The following is a 22,809-nucleotide window of genomic DNA, read 5'->3' as shown; positions in this document are numbered from 1 at the left end:
TGGTTTACCATAAAGCTGCAACAGTCATGAACTGAAGTTGTGGTCAGTTCTGCTAGTGAAATGCCTCCTGGAAAGACCAAGCCACACAATGGCAACTCTGCTTGATTAAACCAAGGTCAGTGGGGTGGTAAACTCATACTAAAGTCTAGAATCCTGTAAGCAGGGACGTAGCCAGGATTTTGGGAAGGGGAGGTCCAGACTAAGTGCCACCATTATAATGGGGCTTGGGCGCGGCAGCACAGTGGCACGCACCATTCATTGACCCCACAGACCCCGCCCTTGGCTACGTCCCTGCTGTAAGTGACTTGGCCCCTTATTACATAAGGGATGTTGTGCAAGGAGGTATCCACTGTCTTCTTGTTCAATACTTCTTGCCCTGGTTGAACAACTGCAGCTAGGGAGGGTTTCCCAGGTGCAACTTCTATCCCCTATCTACCTACTAGCTGTGGGGTGTGCCCAGTTATACCTGCCCTCACTCTACCAGGAAAGATGGAGAAGGCAGGGGGCAGCAGCTGGTCCTTTACTTTAAATTTGAGACTAAAAACCCAGAATGGAATTACTGTATTGTGGACATGGAAGTCACCAGCTGCCACTAGCTTCTTCTGGGTTCAATCAGCTACATTTATATTAATATGGCCAGAATTCGGTTGGACAGTTACAAATGTATAGCCACCCCCCAAAAAACAACAACACTTACTGGGAAGTAGACACAACAATAAATAGGGATCTGTTTCCCTGCCAATTGAGTAGCAGCTGATGGGTGTACCAACCTCCCCTCATAAGTGATCTCCATTGCCACAGGCAGAAGCAAAGTCCCTATTGCAATTCTTCACCAGAGACAGCTTACACACTGGCATTTGTGAAAAAAGGGGGAAAGGCCCCCAACAACTACAGTATCTGCTGCTCTATAAGTGACGATTAAGGGAATCAGAATCCCCATGTATCCCTTAAACTAGTGTGTAAGTAGGGATTGTGAATATGAAACAGTCATAAATGTGTAACTCTAGATTAAGCATCGAAAACTGCCCAAGTGAATTCCAGCCTGTTTCTTTAATTAACACCATGTTGCCTTATTAAGTTTTTGACATGTAGATTATTTGAGTATCTCTTTCAGATCTGTATCATTTTATGTATAATATCTCTGAAGATATTCTGCAACAAGTGAATATTTTAATTTCTCAACATAGTCCATTGTTTTTATTATAACTTGATCTTAATTTTTTTAGGCAGAATAGTTGCTCAACTTTTCCTCTTGAAACACCCACATTTATCCACATGCATACAATCCACATCATGTTTTAAGTTGCTGATATGGTGGTTTGTGCAAACAGTTGAATTCCCTGATCATGTGTGGCAAGCTGAGGAAAGGAACCTTTGTTGCTAATGGTCTTGTTCATACAGTGTGTAACACTGGTACCTCAATATTGTCTTTTGTAGTTATTGTATGTGTGTCTTGTTCCTCCTTCTTTCTATAGTAAGGGTAGAATTCAGAGACATAGCCGTTTTACTCTGGAATAACAGTATGCAAAGAGAGCTTGCAGCACCTTTGAGACTAACTCTTTGAAAGAAGTTGTAGCATGCATCTGAGGAAGTAGACCAAGAGGCTGAACAGATGGCCCAGAAAAGTTGGCTTCTGCATGGCTTGGGGGCATGCCATTTAGATGCTGCATGCCCCCAAGAAACCTGGAAACCACCCTGGCTGATCAGCCATGGACAGCTTCAAGAAGCTCCAGGGGCACAGCATGTACACATCCCACTCCGCCAGAGCAACTTTAAGCTGCCCTGGGGTTGTGATTACTGGCCCACATAAGAGAGGTTCTTTTCTGTTCTTGTTTTTCTGGTGGCTTGCTGCACTGTAACAACATACAATGTTTCGAATTGTATGGATGTGTATTTCTATTATTACTTTTGTTCAATGGCTCATCAATTTCATCAGGTCCATTGTACAAATTTATTCCACAAGAAACTCAGCAGTCAGAGAACATTGTACACCAAGCCACTGTGCACCAAGCCATTTGAATCAGCTGAACAGAATGGATATGAACATGGTTGCAAATAAGGTCTTATTCACAGGCAAACAGATAAAACAGTATCTCAGATGCATGAACCACAACTATCCCCTCAGTAATTTTGCCTCCATCACTACCATAGCTCTTTTCAGATGGTGGCTGTTCTGAGTCCTGCTAATATTTTCTTTTCTAAAATAATCTGTTTCCTGAAGCCAAATACCAAACATATGACAAACAAGAGCATCTGTACAAGCGCAGAGCTCCTGCACTCCAGGAGCTACAAACATGTGCACCACAATACAGCCACAAAGCAGGGAACCCCTGAATATTTCTCAACCATTTTCTGACTGGGCTGTGTCACAGGGGAAGTCTAAGTAGACAGGCCAGCATTATGTTCTGGGAATCACACCGGAGGTCAGATTTGATTCCAAGAAATCTATGTCCTATTTATGTCCAGATGTCTTTCTGGCCTTTAGGAAGGACTGTGAAAAGACTCATCCTTGTTTCTCCCCCCGCCCCAAGATCTTTCTGTTTTATATTTGACGTGGAAGGGAAAACATTACAGGCTTTCATAAATTCCTAAATATCCAAGAGATGATGCCCTAGATCCTTTGATGAGAAGTGCTGGGGGGGGAAGGCTTTATGTGTAATCTAGCCTTATAGACCATTATTAATCCTAGGGAGGAAATCCACTGCCATGTGTCCTCCCATCCCTTTATGGAAACAGAAGGTTAGAGCCTTCAGCTTGAGGAGACAAGAGTGGGGAGTTCTTGGGGAAGAAACCACCTGCTAGAATTGAAGTTCCAGAACATCGTCATCTGAAGCATAAAGGGCCTAAAGGGAAAGAGAGATGGCTTGATCCTTTCTTGGACCCAAAACTGTACTAGATGTAATCTGGGTGGAAATGTGTGTGAAACCATTGGCTTCTCTAGAGCTTTAAGACATCTGCAACATGAGTGGATTTTTGGCATCAGTGTAACTTCAGTGTACTGTTATCACTGCATGTAGAAAGACTTTTAGTTTACTGGATTAATATTCAAGGAGCCAGGACGGAGACCTCTGCTGTAGAAGTTCACACAGATGACAGATGAATGACAAAACTTCCCCCCCCCCAAAAAAAAAAAATTCAGAGCAAGAATTGTTTTGTTTTGTTTTTTGTGTTGTTGGTTTTTTTTTTTTTTTTACTTATTCTCCTTTGCCTTCCCCTCTCTTTTGCTTTGTCTTTCTTGGCTCCCCACTCCCACTTCCAGTTTTCAAGCACATTGGGAATTAATGCTAGGGAATCAGCACTATTATGTATAGTGAGTAAAATACCAGTAGTTTTAGATAGACTAGAAACAAGCATTTTTTAAAAAAGGAGGGGGGGGGGGAGAATGTAACTGGAAAAATTGCAATTCTGAGATTGCAATCCTAGGCAGAGGTATATATATCCTGTCAGCTTCAGTGGGGCTTACTTTTGAAGGTGTAGGATACAAGCTATGAGCACAGTAAAATTCTTAATGTAAAATAAATAAGATGCTTTGCCCTTCAGTATTCCTCCTTGGTGGACTGGTGGTAGTGGTATATTCACCTGTGCTTGCATGGTATTTAGGACTTTGTCCAAAGTATTTCAGAGGAAGGTTTATTAGGTCACCCAAAATCGACTGGCAACTTGAAGGCACATACACAAACATACATACCAAATTATGATTTATCTGCAGAAGAACTAAGTCTGTCAAATAGCCATGGCTGGGACTGGTTATCAACAATAATTACAGAAAACTGATTTTTGTTTTGAGATATTTTGTAAAGCTGATCTGTAAAACTAAAAAGACAGTAGAAGTGCCATAGTGAGTGCAAGGAAAGCCCCAGTGACAAAGATTTGGGACCTACACACTCTCCAACAGAAGAGACCAATCAACATCAGAATGTGGTCAAGATGGCAAAGGTTAGTAGAATACACAAGATAGGAAAGGCTGCAGCCGTTGGCTTTCACCTGAACCTACTGGGAAGGGCAAGACTCAAACACTTTCTCTCTTCTCCCCTTTGCTGAGGTAATGGAGTGCAAACTACTTTTGTGTTTTGAACTCAGTTTGTACTAATGGAAGTAAGCTGAAAACCAAGGGGGAGGAGGAGGAGGAGAGACAAACTGGGATATTTGAAAAACTGAAATTTTGCCCAAATGAGATGAGCATGAAAGAACTTAAACTTGCTCAAATGAAATGCAAGTAAAATATTAGGAGCACAAAATAGTATTTGAGGAGAAGGTCACTAATAGCATCAAGGCCAACTGTAAACAATGCTTTAAAGATATCAGGAGTGGGAAACTATCGAGGGAGGCAATTGAAACACTAGATAATAATGAAATTAAAAGAACTCTGAAGGAGGATAAGGAGACTGCTTGTCGAGCAGCATCACACCGTGTCTTTGTGCAGTGTGTAGACATGAAGCATCAAAGAGCCACAGAAAGGTCGCAATAGTAGCAGCTAGTGTGCTGTTTCTGCAGCGCAAAAAGAACCCCTTTTGGCAGCTTCTTTTTGTGCCATGGAACTGCTGGGTTGGGGGTGTGGTGTGCGGTTGCTGCGTCCCCAACCCAGGGCTTCCAGGGGCAGCACAGTGCCACCACTTAGCGGCAGTGTGCCAAGCCCCTACATTCTTTGGGAGCAGGTATAAAAAGTGATGCATACAGTGGCAAATTTTTCCTCTCAGCTTCACATATACACTGACGGAATGTGACTTGGCAATGACTAACCAAGAAAGGAATTTTGCAGCAGATGGATTGATCAAAATGTCAATCCAGTGTGTGGCAAAGCAGATTCCATGTTGGATCTAATTAAAAAGGGAACTGATAATAAAACAACCAATATTATATTGACCTAATACAAATTCATGGTATGAGCAAAGCCTGAATACTGTGTTCAGTTCTGCTCAATGTATCTGGAAAAAAATATTAAAGAGCTGGAAAAGGCAAAAAAAAAAAAAAAAAAAAAAAGGCAAACAAAATGATCAAGGGACTGGAGAAACTGCAATGTGAGAAAAGATGGTTTAGCTTAGAAAAAAGGCAAGTATACAATAGAGATTTATAGAGTTGTGCATAGATTTCTATGTATGGTTCTGAAAGCTGGACAATGAAGAAAGCTGAAAGGAATAAAATTAAATCATTTGAAATGTGGTGCTGGAAAAGAGTTCTACAGATACTGTTGACTGCTAAAAAGACCAACAAAAAAAAGGGGGGGGGGGCTACAGTAAATCAAGACTGAATCCTCCATTGAAGTGAAGATTGTACTTTTGCAGTATCAGTAAATGAGATCTCACTAGAAAAGGCTATAATGCTTGTTAAGACCGAAGGCAGTAGAAAAGAAGAAGACCATATTCCAGGTAAATAGAGTCAATCAACAAAGCCACAGCAGCCCTGAATCTGCAAGACCTGTGCAGGGCTGCTGATGACTTGGTGACTTGGAGGACTCACATTCACAATCACAGGGTCACCATAAGCAGAAGTCAACTTGACAGCAGTTAACAACAGAGTTGTGGATAGCATGGAGAAAACAGAGAGGGAGAAGCTTTACTCCCTCTTATAATAATAGAACTTGGGGCCAGTCATGCACTGAAGCTAAATACTGCGCAAACAAAACAAAGTAATTTTTCAGACACTGGAATTCACTGCCACAGGATGTTGTGGCTGCCAAATTAACTGGCTTTAAAAGAGGAATGAGTAAATTCATGGAGGAATAAGATAATCAATGGTTACTAGTCAGGATCACCTCCAGTATCAGAGGCAATATAGTTCTGGAGACTGCTTGCTGGGGAATGTGAGATGGAGGGTGCAATTGCACATGTGTCCTGCTAGCAAGGTTCCAATAGGGATTTTTTTACTACACTGTGAACAGAACACTGGATTAGGCAGGCTTTATGATCTGATTGAATATGGTTTTTCTTGTACAGTGCTACCTCGGGTTACGAAATTAATTCGTTCCGCGGCGCCGTTCGTAACCCGATAAATTTCGCAACCCGAAAAGGCGCTGGAAAGCCGCTAGCCGCCCGCTAGCCGCGCTTTCAGATTTGAATTTCGCGCCGAAAAAAATTTCGTAACCCGAAAAAATCTTCGTAACCCGGAACAGTTTTTTCCTATCTAACTTTTTCGTACCCCGGAAATTTCGTAACGCGAGCAATTCGTATCCCGGGGTACCACTGTACTCTTAATTTTTCACAGTGACTTCATGACTTGGAAGTTATACTTTTCCAAACATTTTAACCCAGTTGGAAATACTTTGTTTCCAAGTTAGCCTGGAGAAGAGAAGGTTAAGAGGTGATATGAAGGGATGTCATATTGAGGAGGGAGTTAGCTTGTTTTCTGCTGCTCCAGAGTCTAGGACCCCTAACAATGGATGCAAGCTACAGGAAAAGAGATTCCACCTGAACATTAGGAGGAACTTCCTGACAGTAAGGGCTGTTTGACAGTGGAACACACTCCCTCGGAGTGTAGTGGAGTCTCCTTCCTTAGAGGTCTTTAAACAGAGGCTGGATGGCCATCTGTCAGGGATGCTTTGATTGAGAGTTCCTGCATGGCAGAATGGGGTTGGACTGGATGGCCCTTGTGGTCTCTTCCAGCTTATGATTCTATGACATTTAGTTTTAGCTCACATTCTTCCTCTTTTGGTAGCTTATTCCAGAAATGCTATTTGAACTGTGCTGTAATATAATTTCACAAGCCCTTTGCCATTGAATTTTATTAATAATTGTTATCAAGGTCATCATCACACTTTCATCATATTTATCATCAAGAGTTCGCTTTTGTATTGGGTTTTACTTCTGAAATTGCCATGGTCATTTGACAAGAAAAGGAAAGGAGGAAGAATTAATGAACCTGACAGCATCCTATTTAATCTGGAGGTTTCAAAATGATGTGCAAATATCTAGAGATCAATATGTTTAACAGAAAACTGGTTTGGAGGTTTCCTCTAATTTCCTTTCACAAAGGAATGAATGCAAATTCCTGCCCAAGTGCAAATGGCAGCAGCAAAGATTGATCTCAAGGTGAGAAAGCTGAACAGCAACCTTTTCCTGAAGTTATGAATTTTGGCTGAGAATCTGTAGAGTAGAAATTTAGGAGGAAGACTGACGTTCTTAATTAAAAGTTTAGCTGCATTAAGCTGACTTGCTGCCTTTCCATATGTTAAATTCCACTGCTCCTCACTAGGTTTACATTGGCAAGTGGAGCATGAGTGCATTCATGGTTCATATCATTCATCATTTTTTCATCAAAAGCATGGAAATCCTTTCCTCAGCGTGCTGAGCTGTTTTACAGTAATACTATAAAACCCGAGAGGGGCTCTGTTTCAATAGAATTACATTAGTATCAGTAGCCTGGCAAATTTCAGAGCTGAAATTAATCAAAAGGGCTTAGAGGACCCAGTCCACATATAGTGCACAACAGATATATAACAGAGCTGGGGGGGGGGGGGTTATATAGGAAAGAGATCTGTAGCTTCCCTATCAGCCTCACTCTTTCAGAAACAGTATGAGAAAAAGATCTAATGAATTCAAAATAAATGGCATGTTTTATTTAGTGGGAAACAAAAGTTGACTCTCGTGCTACATATTTCGCTTCAAGGGAGTTCTGTGAGAAATGTGAGAAAACTGAAAATCATATGTGTTTCAAAGTTTTGACAGACAAAACCAAAGCTACAATCTGGCCTACTTTTAGAAAGTTCATCCCATTTGCATGATCAGACCAATTATTTATATTGTGTATAATAACACCTGACACATTTCCTGGTACAAACCCAGAAGAATAAGCAAGAAGCACTGCTTTATGCAGATTATCATATTTTCAACCCTGCACTCATGCTCAATATTGATTTGCCTTTTAATAAATGGATGTCAGTCTGTCTGTGCAGCTCCATGCATGCTTGCTCTCCTCCAGCATGCTCAGCCCTTGAAGAGAAGAGGCTGGCATCTGCAGATGCTGCTGCTGCTAGATCAATATAACAGAATATGACATGCTTACTTGGGAGATACATTATCTACACAAGATTTTAAGAGGTTAAGAATTGCTGATAAGCAGCAATGCTTTCCGACTCCCCTCCCCTCTTTCCTTTGTCATCTAAAAACTTAGGTATTGCAAACACCACAAATGGAGCCCAGAACATGACATTGCCTATGAGAATAAAATCAGCAAGCTGTACAAAAGCATCAGCTTTTTACAAGAGAATACCACAGATGTTGAAAACTGTGGTCACATATCCAATTTGCATCTAAGAGAGATTTCAGAATATGCTGAAGAGAGTGAAATGGTTGCTTACCAATGAAATATGTCCAGAGCTCCATCTAGAAGCTTCTGATACACAGAAAGTCCACCACCTGTTGCAAAGGAAGCAACATAGGGATAACGTCCTGGAAGGTGAAGTCTGGAGTGGTATTGTTGAACTGTGGGGGAGCTGGGAAGTGAGGGGCTTGTTCTGCTACTAGGAAGAGTAAGGCAATCCCCTGAGGAGGAAAATGCTGGGGGCAGCAATGACATCCCATTCAAGACATTCTCCTTTCTTGAAGGGCAGAGCTATTTATGTGCATCACACCCCCAAAATAGTCTGCTGCCTCTAGGTGTGGTGGAGGATTGCCATATTTAAAGAAAGATCCAACAGTCCACTCAGCTTCAGTAAATGGAGTAGAGGAGGGATGCCATTTTGTTTTTTCCCTCAGACAGCAAAATTCCTTGAGCTGGGTCTGGAGGGTGTGATATTGTTTTGTAGCCAAATGATCACACAGACTGTGGATGAAAACAAAATAATGTAGTGTTCCCACCCAAATATTGTTAAAGATTTGTTGGACTGTTGAGACATTAAAAGAAGCACTATATTCATCTGAACCTGGAAGATTTGTTAGCAGTTAAGCCTCCTGCAGACTTAGGGCAGCAACAACCCTTGAAGGCAGACAGGAAGCAAGCAAGCAAGCAAGCCATGGCCCAGTCCTTGCTAGTCACATCATGACCACTCCACTGCAAGCACAACCATTCTTTTTGGCATTAATTTGTGGGACCTGATTTCTACCCCCCTCTCTCACCAAGATGCCGTCTTGAATCATTGGCATTTCATTTCTGCCTTTGGCCACCCAGAAGCATACGGCTGCTTGGCTCCTTTCTCACTTCCCAACTGTGCCCCGGTATGCCTTGGCATGATCCCAACCTTGCCACATAATGTGATAACCCTGCTCAGTCTGTCATCTCTATTCCTGTTGTGTGGCTTGTTTCCAAGTTGCAGTAAAGGGCTCATCATGCTTGCTGGCCTATCAAAAGTTTTTTTTCATTTGATTCACTTTGGGTTCCCCATACGGTAGAGAACTGGGAGAGACGAGTTACAACTTTCTTTATGAAAAGCTTAGCAGGGCTGAATAAATTTTGAAACAAAAGACAAGGATACATAATCTTATATGGCATATTCAAGACATCTTTTTTCCATTTTAGTTTTTCTAGCACTGCTTTAGTGCAAAAATATTAACCATTTTATTCATCTTCTGTTTGTTCCTGTTACAATATTCATATTATACTTTATTCTGCTCTTTTTTTTCTTTTTTTGGCTTCTATCCTGCTGAAGTTTAAATAAAACTGTGCAAATTAGGCATTTTGCACATTTCCCTTCTGCCCATCATTGAAGTGTTCTGGAACTTAAAAAAAAAAAAAAGCTAACAGAGCTGTTCATTTGTATTTCACTTACAGAGTTTAAAAAGCAAATTGCTCTTCATTCATTGATTTTTTTTTCTTTTGTAACTCCAAGGATTACAGTGTTCTTTTCAGAACAAAAATCTGAAATTAATGTTAATGTTTCTGCCAAGTAGAACTTCTAAAAGAACACCACTGATTATATTGAAATGTTCCAAAAAGATATTGAAGTTTGACAATCCACTATGTATTTCCACAGTGCATTTTTAAAAGGAAGAAAAATAACCTCATAATGGAGTCATTTTACTTTCTTCCAAAAAGAGTGCTATGCAACTTCAGGGTAAAATGTAATTTTCAGAGTCACATCTACTATGACAGTGTACCTTCAAGTAACTCAGGTCATGATCCTATACCCTGGAATAAATCCACTGAACTCTTTGAGGCTGGCTTCTAGGTAAATATATATAAAACTGAACTGTCAGTCTCCTCCTGTTGTCTCAGCAGTAATGGTATTGACCATTCAGAAGTACCAGTACCAATAGCAGAAGCACAAGGGTGAGGAAAAGCAGTTAAGCACAGCATTTCTGTTAGAGTGAATAGATGAAACTACATGGTTATACACAAACACCCCACATGGACTCTTAACAGCATGGCAGAGGTTACAGGTTTATACCAGTCAACATAAATCCACAAGCATGATCTGAGGTTGTTGCATGCTTTCTAGATAGAGGGTTACATCATGTTTATTCTTGCAAGAAACTGATTTTTTATTAGACATATTTGTTGAAATATATTAAGTGAAAATGCAAATGAATCACAACAAAATGGTTGAAAGAATCAAGTCTTATGGAGAAACATTCTCTGCTCTACAAAATGGAAGGTGAGTTGCAGGTAAAGCAAATGACAAATGCAATGGGTTAATGTCTTAATCTGAACTGTATTCAGGAGAGATTAGCCTAGTGGCAAATTACCTACTGAACTGGAAATTAATATTGTTACTAGTAGAAAAATGGCTGAAATTTGTTAGATGGTAACTTTTAACAACCCTGTTAATACTGTATATATGTGTCTATATGTTGAGAAATTTATGCCCAAAAACTGACCTCCAAATCCTGGGCTGTCTTATATATTGGTCAATATGATAAAACTGATGATGGCAGCTCATTCAGTGACCAACACACACACCACATATACTTTTCTCCCCACTTGCTCTCTGTGCCTGGAAATGGGCTGCTAGAAGTAGAGGGAGTGCAGGGTGATTTTTTTTATTTCTATGGGAGCAACAGCTGATCCAGTCACAAACACATACACCTTCCTCCACACTTTCCCTCCCTACCTCAAAATGGACCTGAGAAGCCTCAAAGTTTTACCCGCAACTTATCCATGGGTCATATCAAAATCCGTAACTTTGGACCTAAAACTTGCCCTCAGCTTATACATGTGATTGACTTATAATTGAGTATATATGGTAATTCTCTTTGGAAAAGTTGTACCCCTGAAGAATTCTCCCTTATGTATAATCCCACATTAGGCAATTTACAATTTGATCAAAATTTTGGAAAAGCGGGTTACAAATAAACTATATTATTATTATTATTATTATTATTATTATTATTATTATTATTACAGTGTTCAACTTGTACTGAGGCAGAAACTTCCAACCTGTAGTGGTTTTTTAAAAAATTCTCTTGACATTGATTAGATTTGTTCATTTTATTTATTGTGGAGCACAAGGCAAAATGAAAGGAAAATCCACCAATGTTTTTCTTTCACATTCTGAAATCAGGAAAGTGGAACCTTTTACTTGAAGAGAAATAAGTATTTTTGATACACTGTTATAGTCCACAAAACAATCTTCATAAAGCAATTTTTCCATTGACTGTAAATAAGATAAACTTTCAATTACTGTATGTTTTTTAAAATGTATGCTTAAAAGTCTTGGGGGCTGAGGATCTTGACAGAGCCGGTGGCAAAGATGAATGAACAAAGTATAGAGTTTTCCTTTCCAACACTAGTAGTCTAAACCAGAGCTACTCAAACTGGTGACTCCTGGACCAGTCCATCAGTCACTGGCTGCTGGTCCCTAGCAATTATACCCAAGAGGCACAAATTTAGTGCTGGGATCTGTCGCATTGGGGGGAAAAAAATGCTGGTCCCCCACATCAGATAGCCTGAGAAGCACAGGTTTAAACCATCCTTTCGCTGTTTGTCATGTATGCTAAAATCTCACCTCTGGGTAGAGTAAGACAAAACAATGGAGAACTTGAGCATTTTGTACAAGTGATATTTTCCCCACACACTGTATAGAAGAAAGAGAGTTTACAGAAGCTGTTGGCAGGGCAAGGGAGAGTTAGTTGAAAACCACAATAGCAACAATAATAACTGCATTGCCATGTTTTAAATCTATTCTGATAAGTAACAGAAAAAGAACAATGTTGGTATTATGCTGATAGGATGCATCTATAGGTACACTGAGGTACACTGTTGGAGCAATTAACAAGTAACATTGAATAAGAAATTTGGGAGCCTTTGCGATAGTTCCTTAGTATGAAAATAGTTAAGATGCAGCATTGTTCCACATCTTGATTTGGAGGGTTTTGTTTGTTTATATGGAATCAGCATTGAGTTAGGAGATTTCATCTAAGGATCCACAGTTTTGTATCACCCTTGCTGTTCTTTGCACCTGAAACTTACTTAGAGACAAAGACGCATGTGCTGAGAATAAGGTCTGATTCCCAGAAATATAAGTGGGGGAGTAAATCTCACTTTCCAGATAGTGCATCCTCATTACATGTGTGGGATGGGAAGCAAATGGTGAACTCCCTCCATTTTTTAAAAGAAATATCGCTCCACAGAAAAAACTAAGACATGATGAGAAGAAAATGTGGTGGTTCATGTCTCTCATAGCACTGGTGTGATCAAGGTGCTGAACCTATTTGGGGGGATAGGTCCCAATGCTATACAGTTCCTTTAAAGTTTAGACTAAATCTTAGAGTAGATTCACCACCCAACTCAAATGGAAGTCACCAGCCACCATTGCCCCATGTGCACCATATATGGACGGCCAATCAACTAAGTGAGCCTATAGCCTGAAGTGGTATAGCTCACAGAATAGGCTCATCCCCTCATTTGCCACATCATAGAGAGGAGAATGAACAAAACATAGGAAAAACCATAGCAAATACTGGGGGGGGGGGGGGGGGGGGGGGGAGGGGATGTCAGTTTCCTAAAAACACATTTTTAGCATTAATTACTAAAACTAAAACACAGATCTGCAGCCTCAGATGTATGAAGCATGGAAGTATCCATGCAACAATAAGAGAAAAGCAAATTTTACAGGCCTCTTCTTTTCTTTGCATACTTCAGTCTGAAGTCTGGCAAAGAACCATTGTTTCTAAGGTTTGTCCAAGCCTCTTTCTCCCCCCCCCCCTCCTCCTCTTCCCCCTCCTCCTCCAATCTTCATACAGCCTGAAAATCTGACATGAATTTAAACAATGGAGTGAGGACATGGAGTCTGTTAACTGAAGGCTTTCCATTCTCTGAATTACCTAGTTCTAATTAACATTAAAAAGTATTAGTGTTGGGTCTTCTCTCTCACAGTGCACTGCCATGATCATACATACATTTCATGTACATATTGCCATGACCCTACACTCAAAATTCAGTGAAGCAGGCAAAGATTTCTTTGAACCCAGGTTTAAGGGAAGAAGATGTTATGTTTGCTCATGACATAGCAGGAGTAGATAAAAGCTTGGGGAGGAAAGAATTCCTGGTATATTTTTTGATTTTATATAGTTGATGAGATCTTGATGTGCAGTTAACTCTTGATGAAATTCTGTTATCTCTGAGTTGGGGATGAGCGGGGGGCGGAGGAAACCTCTCCTCTATCACTGCAAGAAAACACTCAAGTAGCTCTTTCCTTTTCTTCTCTCTCGCCCTCATCTCTCTTCCCTTTTTATTATTATTATTATGTTTTACTCAGGAAGAGGAACATTTCTATTCAGTTTTGTCTTTGTTAATTGCAGGCTCTGTTACTCTGGGCTCAACCTGAAAGTATCCACTTCACTAGCAAATGGATCTGCTCTCATGCTCTACCAACACTTTACCAATCAGCACACTATTCCCCTTAGGAGGGTTGAACAACTTGAAAAATATTAAAACTATTGTGTCAAAGTTCCTTCCCTCCCACTGCAGGCATGAATTGCTTTGGTCTTTCCGAATTCCCTGCACTTGTGGATTCCAAACCCGCCAAGCAATGATGTCAAGCAATCTTTTATTCCCTCTCCATCCTTAGTGCCCACATTCAGTACTGTGGCTGTTTTGCCCTCCCCCTCCCACCAACCCCACTGCTCTCTGCAGCTGAAATCCCAGTGTATTCAAAAGCTTCAGGCTGTTCTGAGTGGCCCACATTAGTTGGGCATGTTTCCTTTCTATGAGATGAATGAGGTGGGCACACAATACATCTGCCTCCCACAGACACTCTCTTAGCTGAAACATAAGGGCTTGCCCTCGCAGAGGGACAGAGTTTAGAGAGCATAAACAGGGTCACTGTATATGGCGCCAATTATTCCATGAATTTCAAATTTTGGCTTCTATTGCTGTATTCCTGAGGAGCTCATCTTTCAGTTGTAGACTTCATAGTTCCAAATATAACATTTAATATGCAAAAGCAACATCTGCTAAAAGCTCTGACAGTGGGGAGACATAGGGGGGAGGTGTCTCAAAGGAGTTTCCAGTGAGCAAGGTTTTTGCCATTTCCATCTCTATCATTCTCCTCTCTCTGTACACAAAGCACATTCTCAATTGCTTTACTGCACTTACCCTGCCCCCCCTCACCTGATAGTATTCCCCACTGCTCTTTCCCTCTGCACTTTAGGACAGAAAATAGCATGTTTAACTTTAGTGTGGGTGGCACTTTCTTATATAAGCTATTACTGCTTCTGCGGTGCTGAACAGAGTTTGCATCTCATATATCAAAAGGGATTCAGCATTAGATTCCCCCCCCCCCCGCTATAATTGAAGCACATGCAGCATTTAAAAAATATGCATAATTCATCCTGTTGATTGACAGCAGAAGTAAGTTAAATACAGAATAAGAAATTTATAAAAATATACATTTGGGAAATAGTTCTAATGTGAATGTGAAGAGCAAACAAAAAGAAAAATGTGGAAAGAGGAAACTTAGAGCTTTTAAATGTAGCAGTGGAGAAGAATGCATGGAGTCAATTTTAACAGAAAGGGAAATGAAGAGTGTCTAAAGTGAGTTGAACAAAAGGAAAATGTGCAAAAATTGGATAGGATTTGGAAGGGGGGAGGACAGCAGCCAAATGTGAAGAAAACACAATGTAAGGTACTACACTTAGGTCGGAAAAATGAAATGCACAGATATAGGATGGGGGACACCTGGCTGAATGAAACTACGTGTGAAAGGGATCTGGGAGTTCAAGTAGACCACAAGTTGAACATGAGTCAACAATGTGATGCAGCAGCTAACAAGGCCAATGCAATTTTAAGCTGCATCAATAGAAGCATGGTGTCTAGATCAAGGGAAGTAATAGTGCCACTCTATTCTGCCCTGGTCAGGCCCCACCTGGAATATTGTGTCCAGTTCTGGGCACCACATTTTAAAAAGGATGTGGAGAAGCTGGAGCGTATCCAAAGGAGGGTGACTAAAAATGGTGAAGGGTCTAGAAAGCATTCCCTATGAGGAACGAGTTAGGTAACTGGGGAAATGGAAATGGAAAGGAGAAGCCAGGCATAGTCAGACACGCATTCTAGATTTTAGGAGAGTGGATTTTAGTAAACTTAGAGAAATACTGGGGGTGATCATATGTAAGGGTAAAGTCAGAAAAACTAAAGCGCAGAATGAAGTCAGGCTTCCTAGAGAGGTTAAGAAAAATAAAAAGGGCTTTTTTGGGTATGTCTGCAGCAAAAGGAAGAAAAAGGAAATGGTAGGACCACTGTGTGGAGAAGATGGCTAAATGCTAACAGAAGACAGAGAAAAGGCAGAATTACTCAATACGTCTTTGTCCCAGTCTTCCCAGAAAAGGAAAAGGATGCTCAACCTGAGGAAAATGGTGTAGAGGACAGATTAGGGGAATTTCAGTACAGAATAAGTAAAGAGATAGTAGAGGAATATCTTGTTAATCTAAATGAATATAAATCTCCAGGACCAGATGAACTACATCCAAAAGAACTGGCAAATGTAATATTGGAGCCATTGGCAATAATCTTTGAAAACTCCTGCAGAACAGGAGAAGTCCCAGCAGACTGGAGGAGGGCAAATGTTGTCCCCATCTTCAAAAAGGGGAAGAAAGAGGATCCAAACAATTATCATCCAGTTAGTCTGACATCAATACTAGGAAAGATTCTAGAGCAGATCATTAAACAGAGAGTCTGTGAACATCTAGAAGGCAATTCCATAATTACAAAAAGTCAACATGGGTTTCAGAGAAACAAGTCATGCAGACAAATCTTATCTCGTTCTTTGATAAAATTACCAGCTTGGTAGATGAAGGGAATGCTGTGGATATAGTATATCTTGATTTCAGTAAGGCCTTTGACAAATTTCCCCATGAAATTCTTGCAAACAAGCTTGTTAAATGTGGGCAAGACAAGGTAACTGTTACATGGATTTGTAATTGGTTGACTGACCGAACGCAAAGGGTGCTCAACAATGGTTCCTTTTCATCCTGGAGAGAAGTGACCAGTGGGGTCCCACAGGCTCTGTCCTGGGCCCAGTGCTATTCAACATCTTTATCAATGACTTGGATGACAGAATTGAGGGCATACTCATCAAATTTGCAGACGACACCAAACTAGGAGGAGTAGCTAATACCCCAGAGGACAGGATCAAAATTCAAAATGACCTGAATAGATTAGAAAGCTGGACCAAAGCTAACAAAATGAAATTCAACACGGAGAAATGTAAGGTACTGCACTTAGGGCGAAAAAATGAAATGCACAGATATAGGATGGGGGACACCTGGCTACATGTGAAAGGGATCTGGGAGTCCAAGTAGACCACAAGTTGAACATGCGTCAACAGTGTGACGTGGCAGCTAAAAAGGACAATGCAATTTTAGGCTGCATCAATAAAAGTATAGTGTCTAGATCAAGGGAAGTAATAGTGCCACTATATTCTGCTTTGATCAGGCCCCACCTGGAATATTGTGTCCAGTTCTGGGCACCACAATTTTAAAAGGATGTGGAGAAACTGGAGCATGTCCAAAGGAGAGTGACTACAATGGTGAAGGGTCTGGAAACCATGCCCTATGAGGAATGACTTAGGGAGCTGGGGATGTTTAGCCTGGAGAAGAGATGGTTAAGAGGTGATATGATAGCCCTGTTTAAATATTTGAAGGGATGTCATATTGAGGAGGGAGCAAGCTTGTTTTCTGCTGCTCCAGAGACTAGGACCCGGAACAATGGATGCAAGCTAAAGCAAAAGAGATTCCTGAGAGTAAGGGCTGTTTGTCAGTGGAACACACTCCCTCGGACTGTAGTAGAATCTCCCTCCTTGGGGGTCCTTAAACAGAGGCTGGATGGCCATCTGTCAGGGATGCTTTAATTTGGATTTCCTGCATGGCAGGGGGTTGGACTTGGTGGCCTTTGCAGTCCTCCAACGCTATGATTCTATGATTCTAGGAAGGACCTTTTCTCTATGGCAGTGGTAAAGTTTTCCCTTGGGACCCTCATCCCTTTGTATCTACATGTGGATGTCACACACACACCTCCACTTGCCGTAATATATGAATAAAAATATTTTGTTTATTTAATGTGTGTATTTCTTTTGCACATTCATGTATATTCATATTTTAGCATTTAATGAGGAACTAACATTGTTCAAACTGGAACAGTTTTGTTTAAATAGATTCAATTTTTAACTCAATGCATGTGTAAATTTTAATAAAAAGTTTGGGAAAAGGAGGACAAGGGTGAGGAGATAGCAGGGCCTCTAAGTCTTCTCTCCCCCTTTAGAAACTGTCACCCCCCCCCCACCCTGCCTAGGGTCCCGCCCCATCATTTGAGAACCACTGCTCTATTATGTTCAAGTCTGCAATGCCCTCCAAGTCAGAAATTATTTGCATCTCCTTCACCAGAAAATGAAGATTCTGACAGCTTTTTAATGTGTTTTATTGCTGCCCGTTTTAATGTGTAGTACTTTTTACCCTTGATGTTGTTAGCTTTATCTGATTGTTTGTGTGCATTTTGTTTCTTTTCAAGTATTGGTTGGATTACACTTTTTATTGCTTTTAAAAGCTAATTATTGCATTTATATTTTATATTGATAATGGTGCTATTATATAGTATATCACTGTGGGTACCTATAATAAGGAAGATAGAGGTATAGATGCAGGTATAGATGTATGCATCACATAGCTATCATCATTGCCAGAACTGTCCCAAATGATTGCATATTTGCAAATATTTGCATCATAGTCATCCCTGACTTTAAATAAGTTTGTTTTTCTATGTATTTCCCTGTCATACAATGATAAGCCATTCAACGATGTAAGTTTTGGGACTGTGATTATTTTGTTCAGAGGGCAAAACACGCTTTGGGTCTCTCTGTGTTATGTGTATATGCACAGTAGATGTGTGTATTTGCAAACGAAATAGCCTTTGTCCTCTCAGATGTTAAGCCTATTGAATGAAGCCCAGTGTTTGCTGGTATGCACACCTGTGGGAAGGGGAAGGAAGGCGAGCCTTTGTTTTTGATGTATGAGGCCCATTTGCTGATCTGAATAACCTCACCAATCCATTCACACCTTTGTCTTTCTTCTCCTATGTCTGAGGTCTCTTTTCCACATCTTTGTTTTTACTTGTCTAGTCACACGTGTTCTGAATAGCTACTCCAAGCCATTCAGCAGTTCTGTATGTGTTCCTGTGCTTATGTGTTTGAAGGGGGATAGGGTGGGGAAAAAGAGGAAAGAAGTCTGATAAGCTGTGACAAGTTGAACAAAACAGACTTCTGATCTTTTTTCTTTTTCTTTTAAAAGTCCTGAAAGCATTATGGTTTCATGAACATTGTGCATAGTCCAGACAAGCAGGGCTTTCAGAAATAAACTGCCCATATCTCTTTCACCAAATAGTTTCAGGGCTAAGTTCCTGAAACTTGGACTGGTGAATTATGTGCCTTCCAAAAGCTGTTCAAAAAATGAGAAATCACTACAGCCTGAAAAAGCTGCAGAACCCATTGTATCTCTCATTGGAAGACGGAAGGAGTCAATTCCATGTGCTGGTCAAATTCTCCTATAGTTCAATTGGCACAAATTGGGGCAGAAAAAATGGGGGCATTTTGAAATTGGAGCAATTTCTTTGCCCAAAGAGTTAGTTACAACTTTAATCTAATACTTGAGGTTCCTCTACACCAGCCAGAATGCTCCATGATGGCCCTGGAGCTGCCTGGATTTTTATCCTTACCTCTACACTCTGTAGCAATGCCAGGTGGCTGTCCACACACATGTCCCACTGTGCTGCCTGGCATCACCACCGCTGGCATGAACCACTCCCTCTGAGGTCAGAAATGAGGTGCCCAGTGTCAATCACATGGCTGGGTGCTTCGTGAGGGAGCAATTTGTATCAGCAGCAGTAGCACCAAGTGGCACAATGGGACCTGTGTGTAAACAGCTGCTCTTCATTGCTATGGAGTACTCCAGGTTTTCCTGCAAAATTCACAACAAAAGGTGAGTTTTAAAAATCTATTTAAGCAGGGATAGACTGGATTCAGTGTGGAACTGGCCTTCTCTTGTGAAGTCTGCCATCAAATCATGCCTTTGGCCCTGCATCATATAGACAGGTCACAGTGAGGGCAGAGGAAAACTAGTTTAATGGTTCCATGTAGATATGCCCAGGGTTTCTTCCAATATGTCCCCCCCCCCAAGAGAAGAAATCAGACCAAAACCGATGCTTAGAACAGCAGTACATTTGCCTGCTTCAGACTGAACACAGTGCTGTCTGTAGTTTGAATAGGAACATGTTAGTACAATTCCTCATCACACTTACAATAGCAAATTAAGTCCCACTTCCACACTCCCAACTGCAGCCTCCCATGACTTCTTTCCTCCTCTTGAGAATTTTCCAGCTCCTAAACAAAGCCGTTTCATAAACAATTAGCACCTCAGCTTTACAAATGGTTTTATTTAAAAATAATTAAGCAGTGTCAGAAGGCTTTTCACCTTGTACTTTGAGGACTTCTGGGCTGGATAAACTCTGGGAAGTAGACTCCAGGCTTCAGACACTAACTATGATGAGATAACTAGTTCTTTTGCTATATGACATACAGTAGAAAGAAAGATAAGTACTGTAGATATTGGAACCAGTTTAAAACCAAGACTTCAAAATGTGTCCTTTCATCCAGTTTACAGAATTCTTCCTCCTCATGGCAAAGCCTGTGTTTCTCTGTACATAGCTCGTAGTCCAGTGTTTTGCACATGCAGAGTGCAAGGCTGAATCCAAAAAACCTCCATAGTTACTGGAGACATTTTCTTCAAGGATTGTAATGCTAAATTGTGTGTCAGATGAATGGATGGATAGATGGATGTATAAAGTAGATCAGGAATACATTTTTTTACCTTCACTTCTTATTAGTATAACATGTAATAGCAGTTCCTGTTAGTACCAACAGATATACCAGGTCTTGCTCCTTTACCAGTACCATAAACATCTGTGAGGAGACAAATCAGATGTTAGAAGGGTGTGCTGGTTATGTTTGTGCTTGACTCTATTTGTGTTTTCTTGTTTTTTAACCACTGCCACCAACACAAACATGTATGTAGCTGTAAAGAAAAGAAGAAAAGTGGGAAAGGCAGAAGGGTGTGTGGAGGTTAAATGTAAAGATTTGTCTCTGCAAGTAATTTTGAATATAAATAGTCTGAAAGCCAGACAGGAAATCTTCAGTCTTAGGATGTATCCGCATGACACAATTACATCAGTTTCATACCACTTTAATTGCCTTGGTCTCCTACTATGGAGTACTGTGAAGTAGTTTTTTGAGACATTTAGAATTCTCTATCAGAGGGCTCCAAGGAGTTCAACAGAGAATCCTAAATCCCCTCCAAACTACAATTTCCAGGATTCAATAGGCTGGAGACATGGCAGTTAAAGTGGAAACAAAATACTATAATTGTGCAGTGTGGATGTGCCCTTGGGTGCATTTACCCAAAAACATACATCTCTGAACTCAGTAATTCTGAGTAAACACACAAAAGATTGGCTGGGAGAAGAAAAGCATCTGTTGATATGCACATAGTGGAAAGAAATGAACAGACCTGTAGTTTCTTTCTGTCACACATACCTTTGCATGCTTTTCTGTGTGTGATTGGCTTTGTCATGTCCCGATAGTAGCCTTCCTTACAGTAATGGCAGTGGCGACCTGCCGTGTTGTGTCGGCAGTTAAGGCAGACACCCCCACTCTTGCGACCAGATAATTTGTAGAGTTCCATATTAAAGCGGCACCTTCTAGCATGCAGGTTGCAGTTACAAGCTGAAATGAAAGGAGACAAAAGCAGAGAGGTTGCTACTAGTGACTTTCCTATAATAGATAAGTTTCCCCTTGGCATCAGTAATACATGTTGGGAATATACTTGAACAGACCTGGGCATATCACAACAAGGGCCAGGGCATGACTTGTGGCTGGAGGCTGGAACTCAAATATAATCACAGTGAATAGAACAGACAGCAGACAATGTAACAGAAGAGCAAGTATTGCATGGCCAAACCACAAATTGACAGTTTTTGTGAACTAAAAACAATGGATGGACAAACAAACAACCCTCCCCCCCCCCCCCCCCCGACACACATACCTGGGCCGTGTAGAAGACCTGAGGGGAATTTGTGCTCTATGGCTGATCTCACATGTACAAAGTCCTGATAGTATTCTGTAGCTCACTAAGGTGACTGAGAAAAATGTTTTCTCCACCTCTCCATATATACATATACAAGGTACTGGGGAGTCAAATAGAACCAAAGTAACTTCCAAGATTATCTGTTCAGTCAGTATGAGTAACATCATTCATTCCTCCTCACCACCTCCATGCCATTAAAGATTTCAAAGAAGTGGTACATTAGTTAAGTCACATTTTATCTGATATTTGATGAACTTGAGGATTTCTTGTTGAGCTTCACTACATTCAGAAGCTCAATTTCCCCCCATTTTCCAGAAGCTGGAATCAACAGACTGAAGATCCTTTGCTGCATTAATCCTCTAACTCTGTAGATGCCTTGGCCTTGGAGACAAGCACACCTAAATACAGTTGCTACTTTTGGTTAGGAGATATCACAAAAATATTTCCTCCTTCTACCCTATACCTCTTAAGTTAGGTATCAGGTAGGGATAGTGAAGCAAAGCATCTTTGGTGTGTTGATTCCTCCATTTTCTTCCAAATCCCTTTAGTTTTATTTCTTGGTCAAGCATTAACATGACAGTATAAGAATTTAGAGGACTGACCAATATTCCTCTTGATTCACAAGACTTAGCTAGGTCTTAACATATTATATAAATTCATGAATGATTCAAGTGCAGTGAAGGCTAAATAGTTTACCTTTACCTTTTCCTATATTGATATGTGTTATTTGACATGAAATGTTTTCACAATGTTGAACTAGAATTACCATTCTACTTACTGTTTTGTCTTAGGAGCCACTTAATAATTTACATCAACCTGATTCTTCAAGAAAAAGAATGGGCTGAGTATACAAAGGAGCGAGCCATTTTGTTTGACATCAGTCAAATGACATCATAAGCCCTGACAGTTATCTCTGTATTGAAATTAGGGGGACTGAGCAGAAAGGGGTTTTATTTGCATGGTCTATGTGGTGCATTTTATTTCCTTTCCCCTATCCTATGAAGCCTGCTAGGTGTTGCATGGATGTGCTTTAATCCTAAAGCAGAAAAAAGGAAGCAATTTGAAACAAGAGTTAGGTTCATTTTATTTTGCTATTTAGACAAGGAAATGCTACCCAATTTAAAGGTATAAAAGCTGGTTCAGGCACAGGAGGTGGGGAGGAAATATATTGGGACTTGGGCCAATAAAAATGTTGATTTTTCCTACAGTTTAGAATGGCAGGGAAGAGTTATAGATCTCAGACGTGACTCAAATGTGAGTCACTTTCTCTCCCCCCCCCCCGCACCTCCTCAAGTGGGATGTCATGCTGCACTAC

At 40.6% G+C, this 22,809-nt stretch overlaps 1 protein-coding gene across 1 annotated transcript in view; it reads right to left on the bottom strand.

Moving 5' to 3' along the window:
- The window catches only part of LOC149322067 (netrin-1-like), a 178,796-nt gene that overhangs the window by 62,870 nt on the left and 93,117 nt on the right, over positions 1 to 22,809 (bottom strand). Inside the window, exon 2 of the mRNA XM_089522730.1 lies at positions 20,945 to 21,133. Coding sequence (XP_089378856.1) covers positions 20,945 to 21,133 — 189 coding nt within the window. The remainder of the gene's footprint in view (positions 1 to 20,944; positions 21,134 to 22,809) is intronic.

Source organism: Sceloporus occidentalis, unplaced genomic scaffold (assembly GCF_023333645.1).
Source record: "Sceloporus occidentalis isolate IW3139 unplaced genomic scaffold, rSceOcc1.0.p SCAF_1, whole genome shotgun sequence".
NCBI lineage: Eukaryota > Metazoa > Chordata > Lepidosauria > Squamata > Phrynosomatidae > Sceloporus > Sceloporus occidentalis.
Note: the sequence above shows the minus strand (reverse complement) of the source record. Positions and strands in the feature narration are given on the sequence as shown.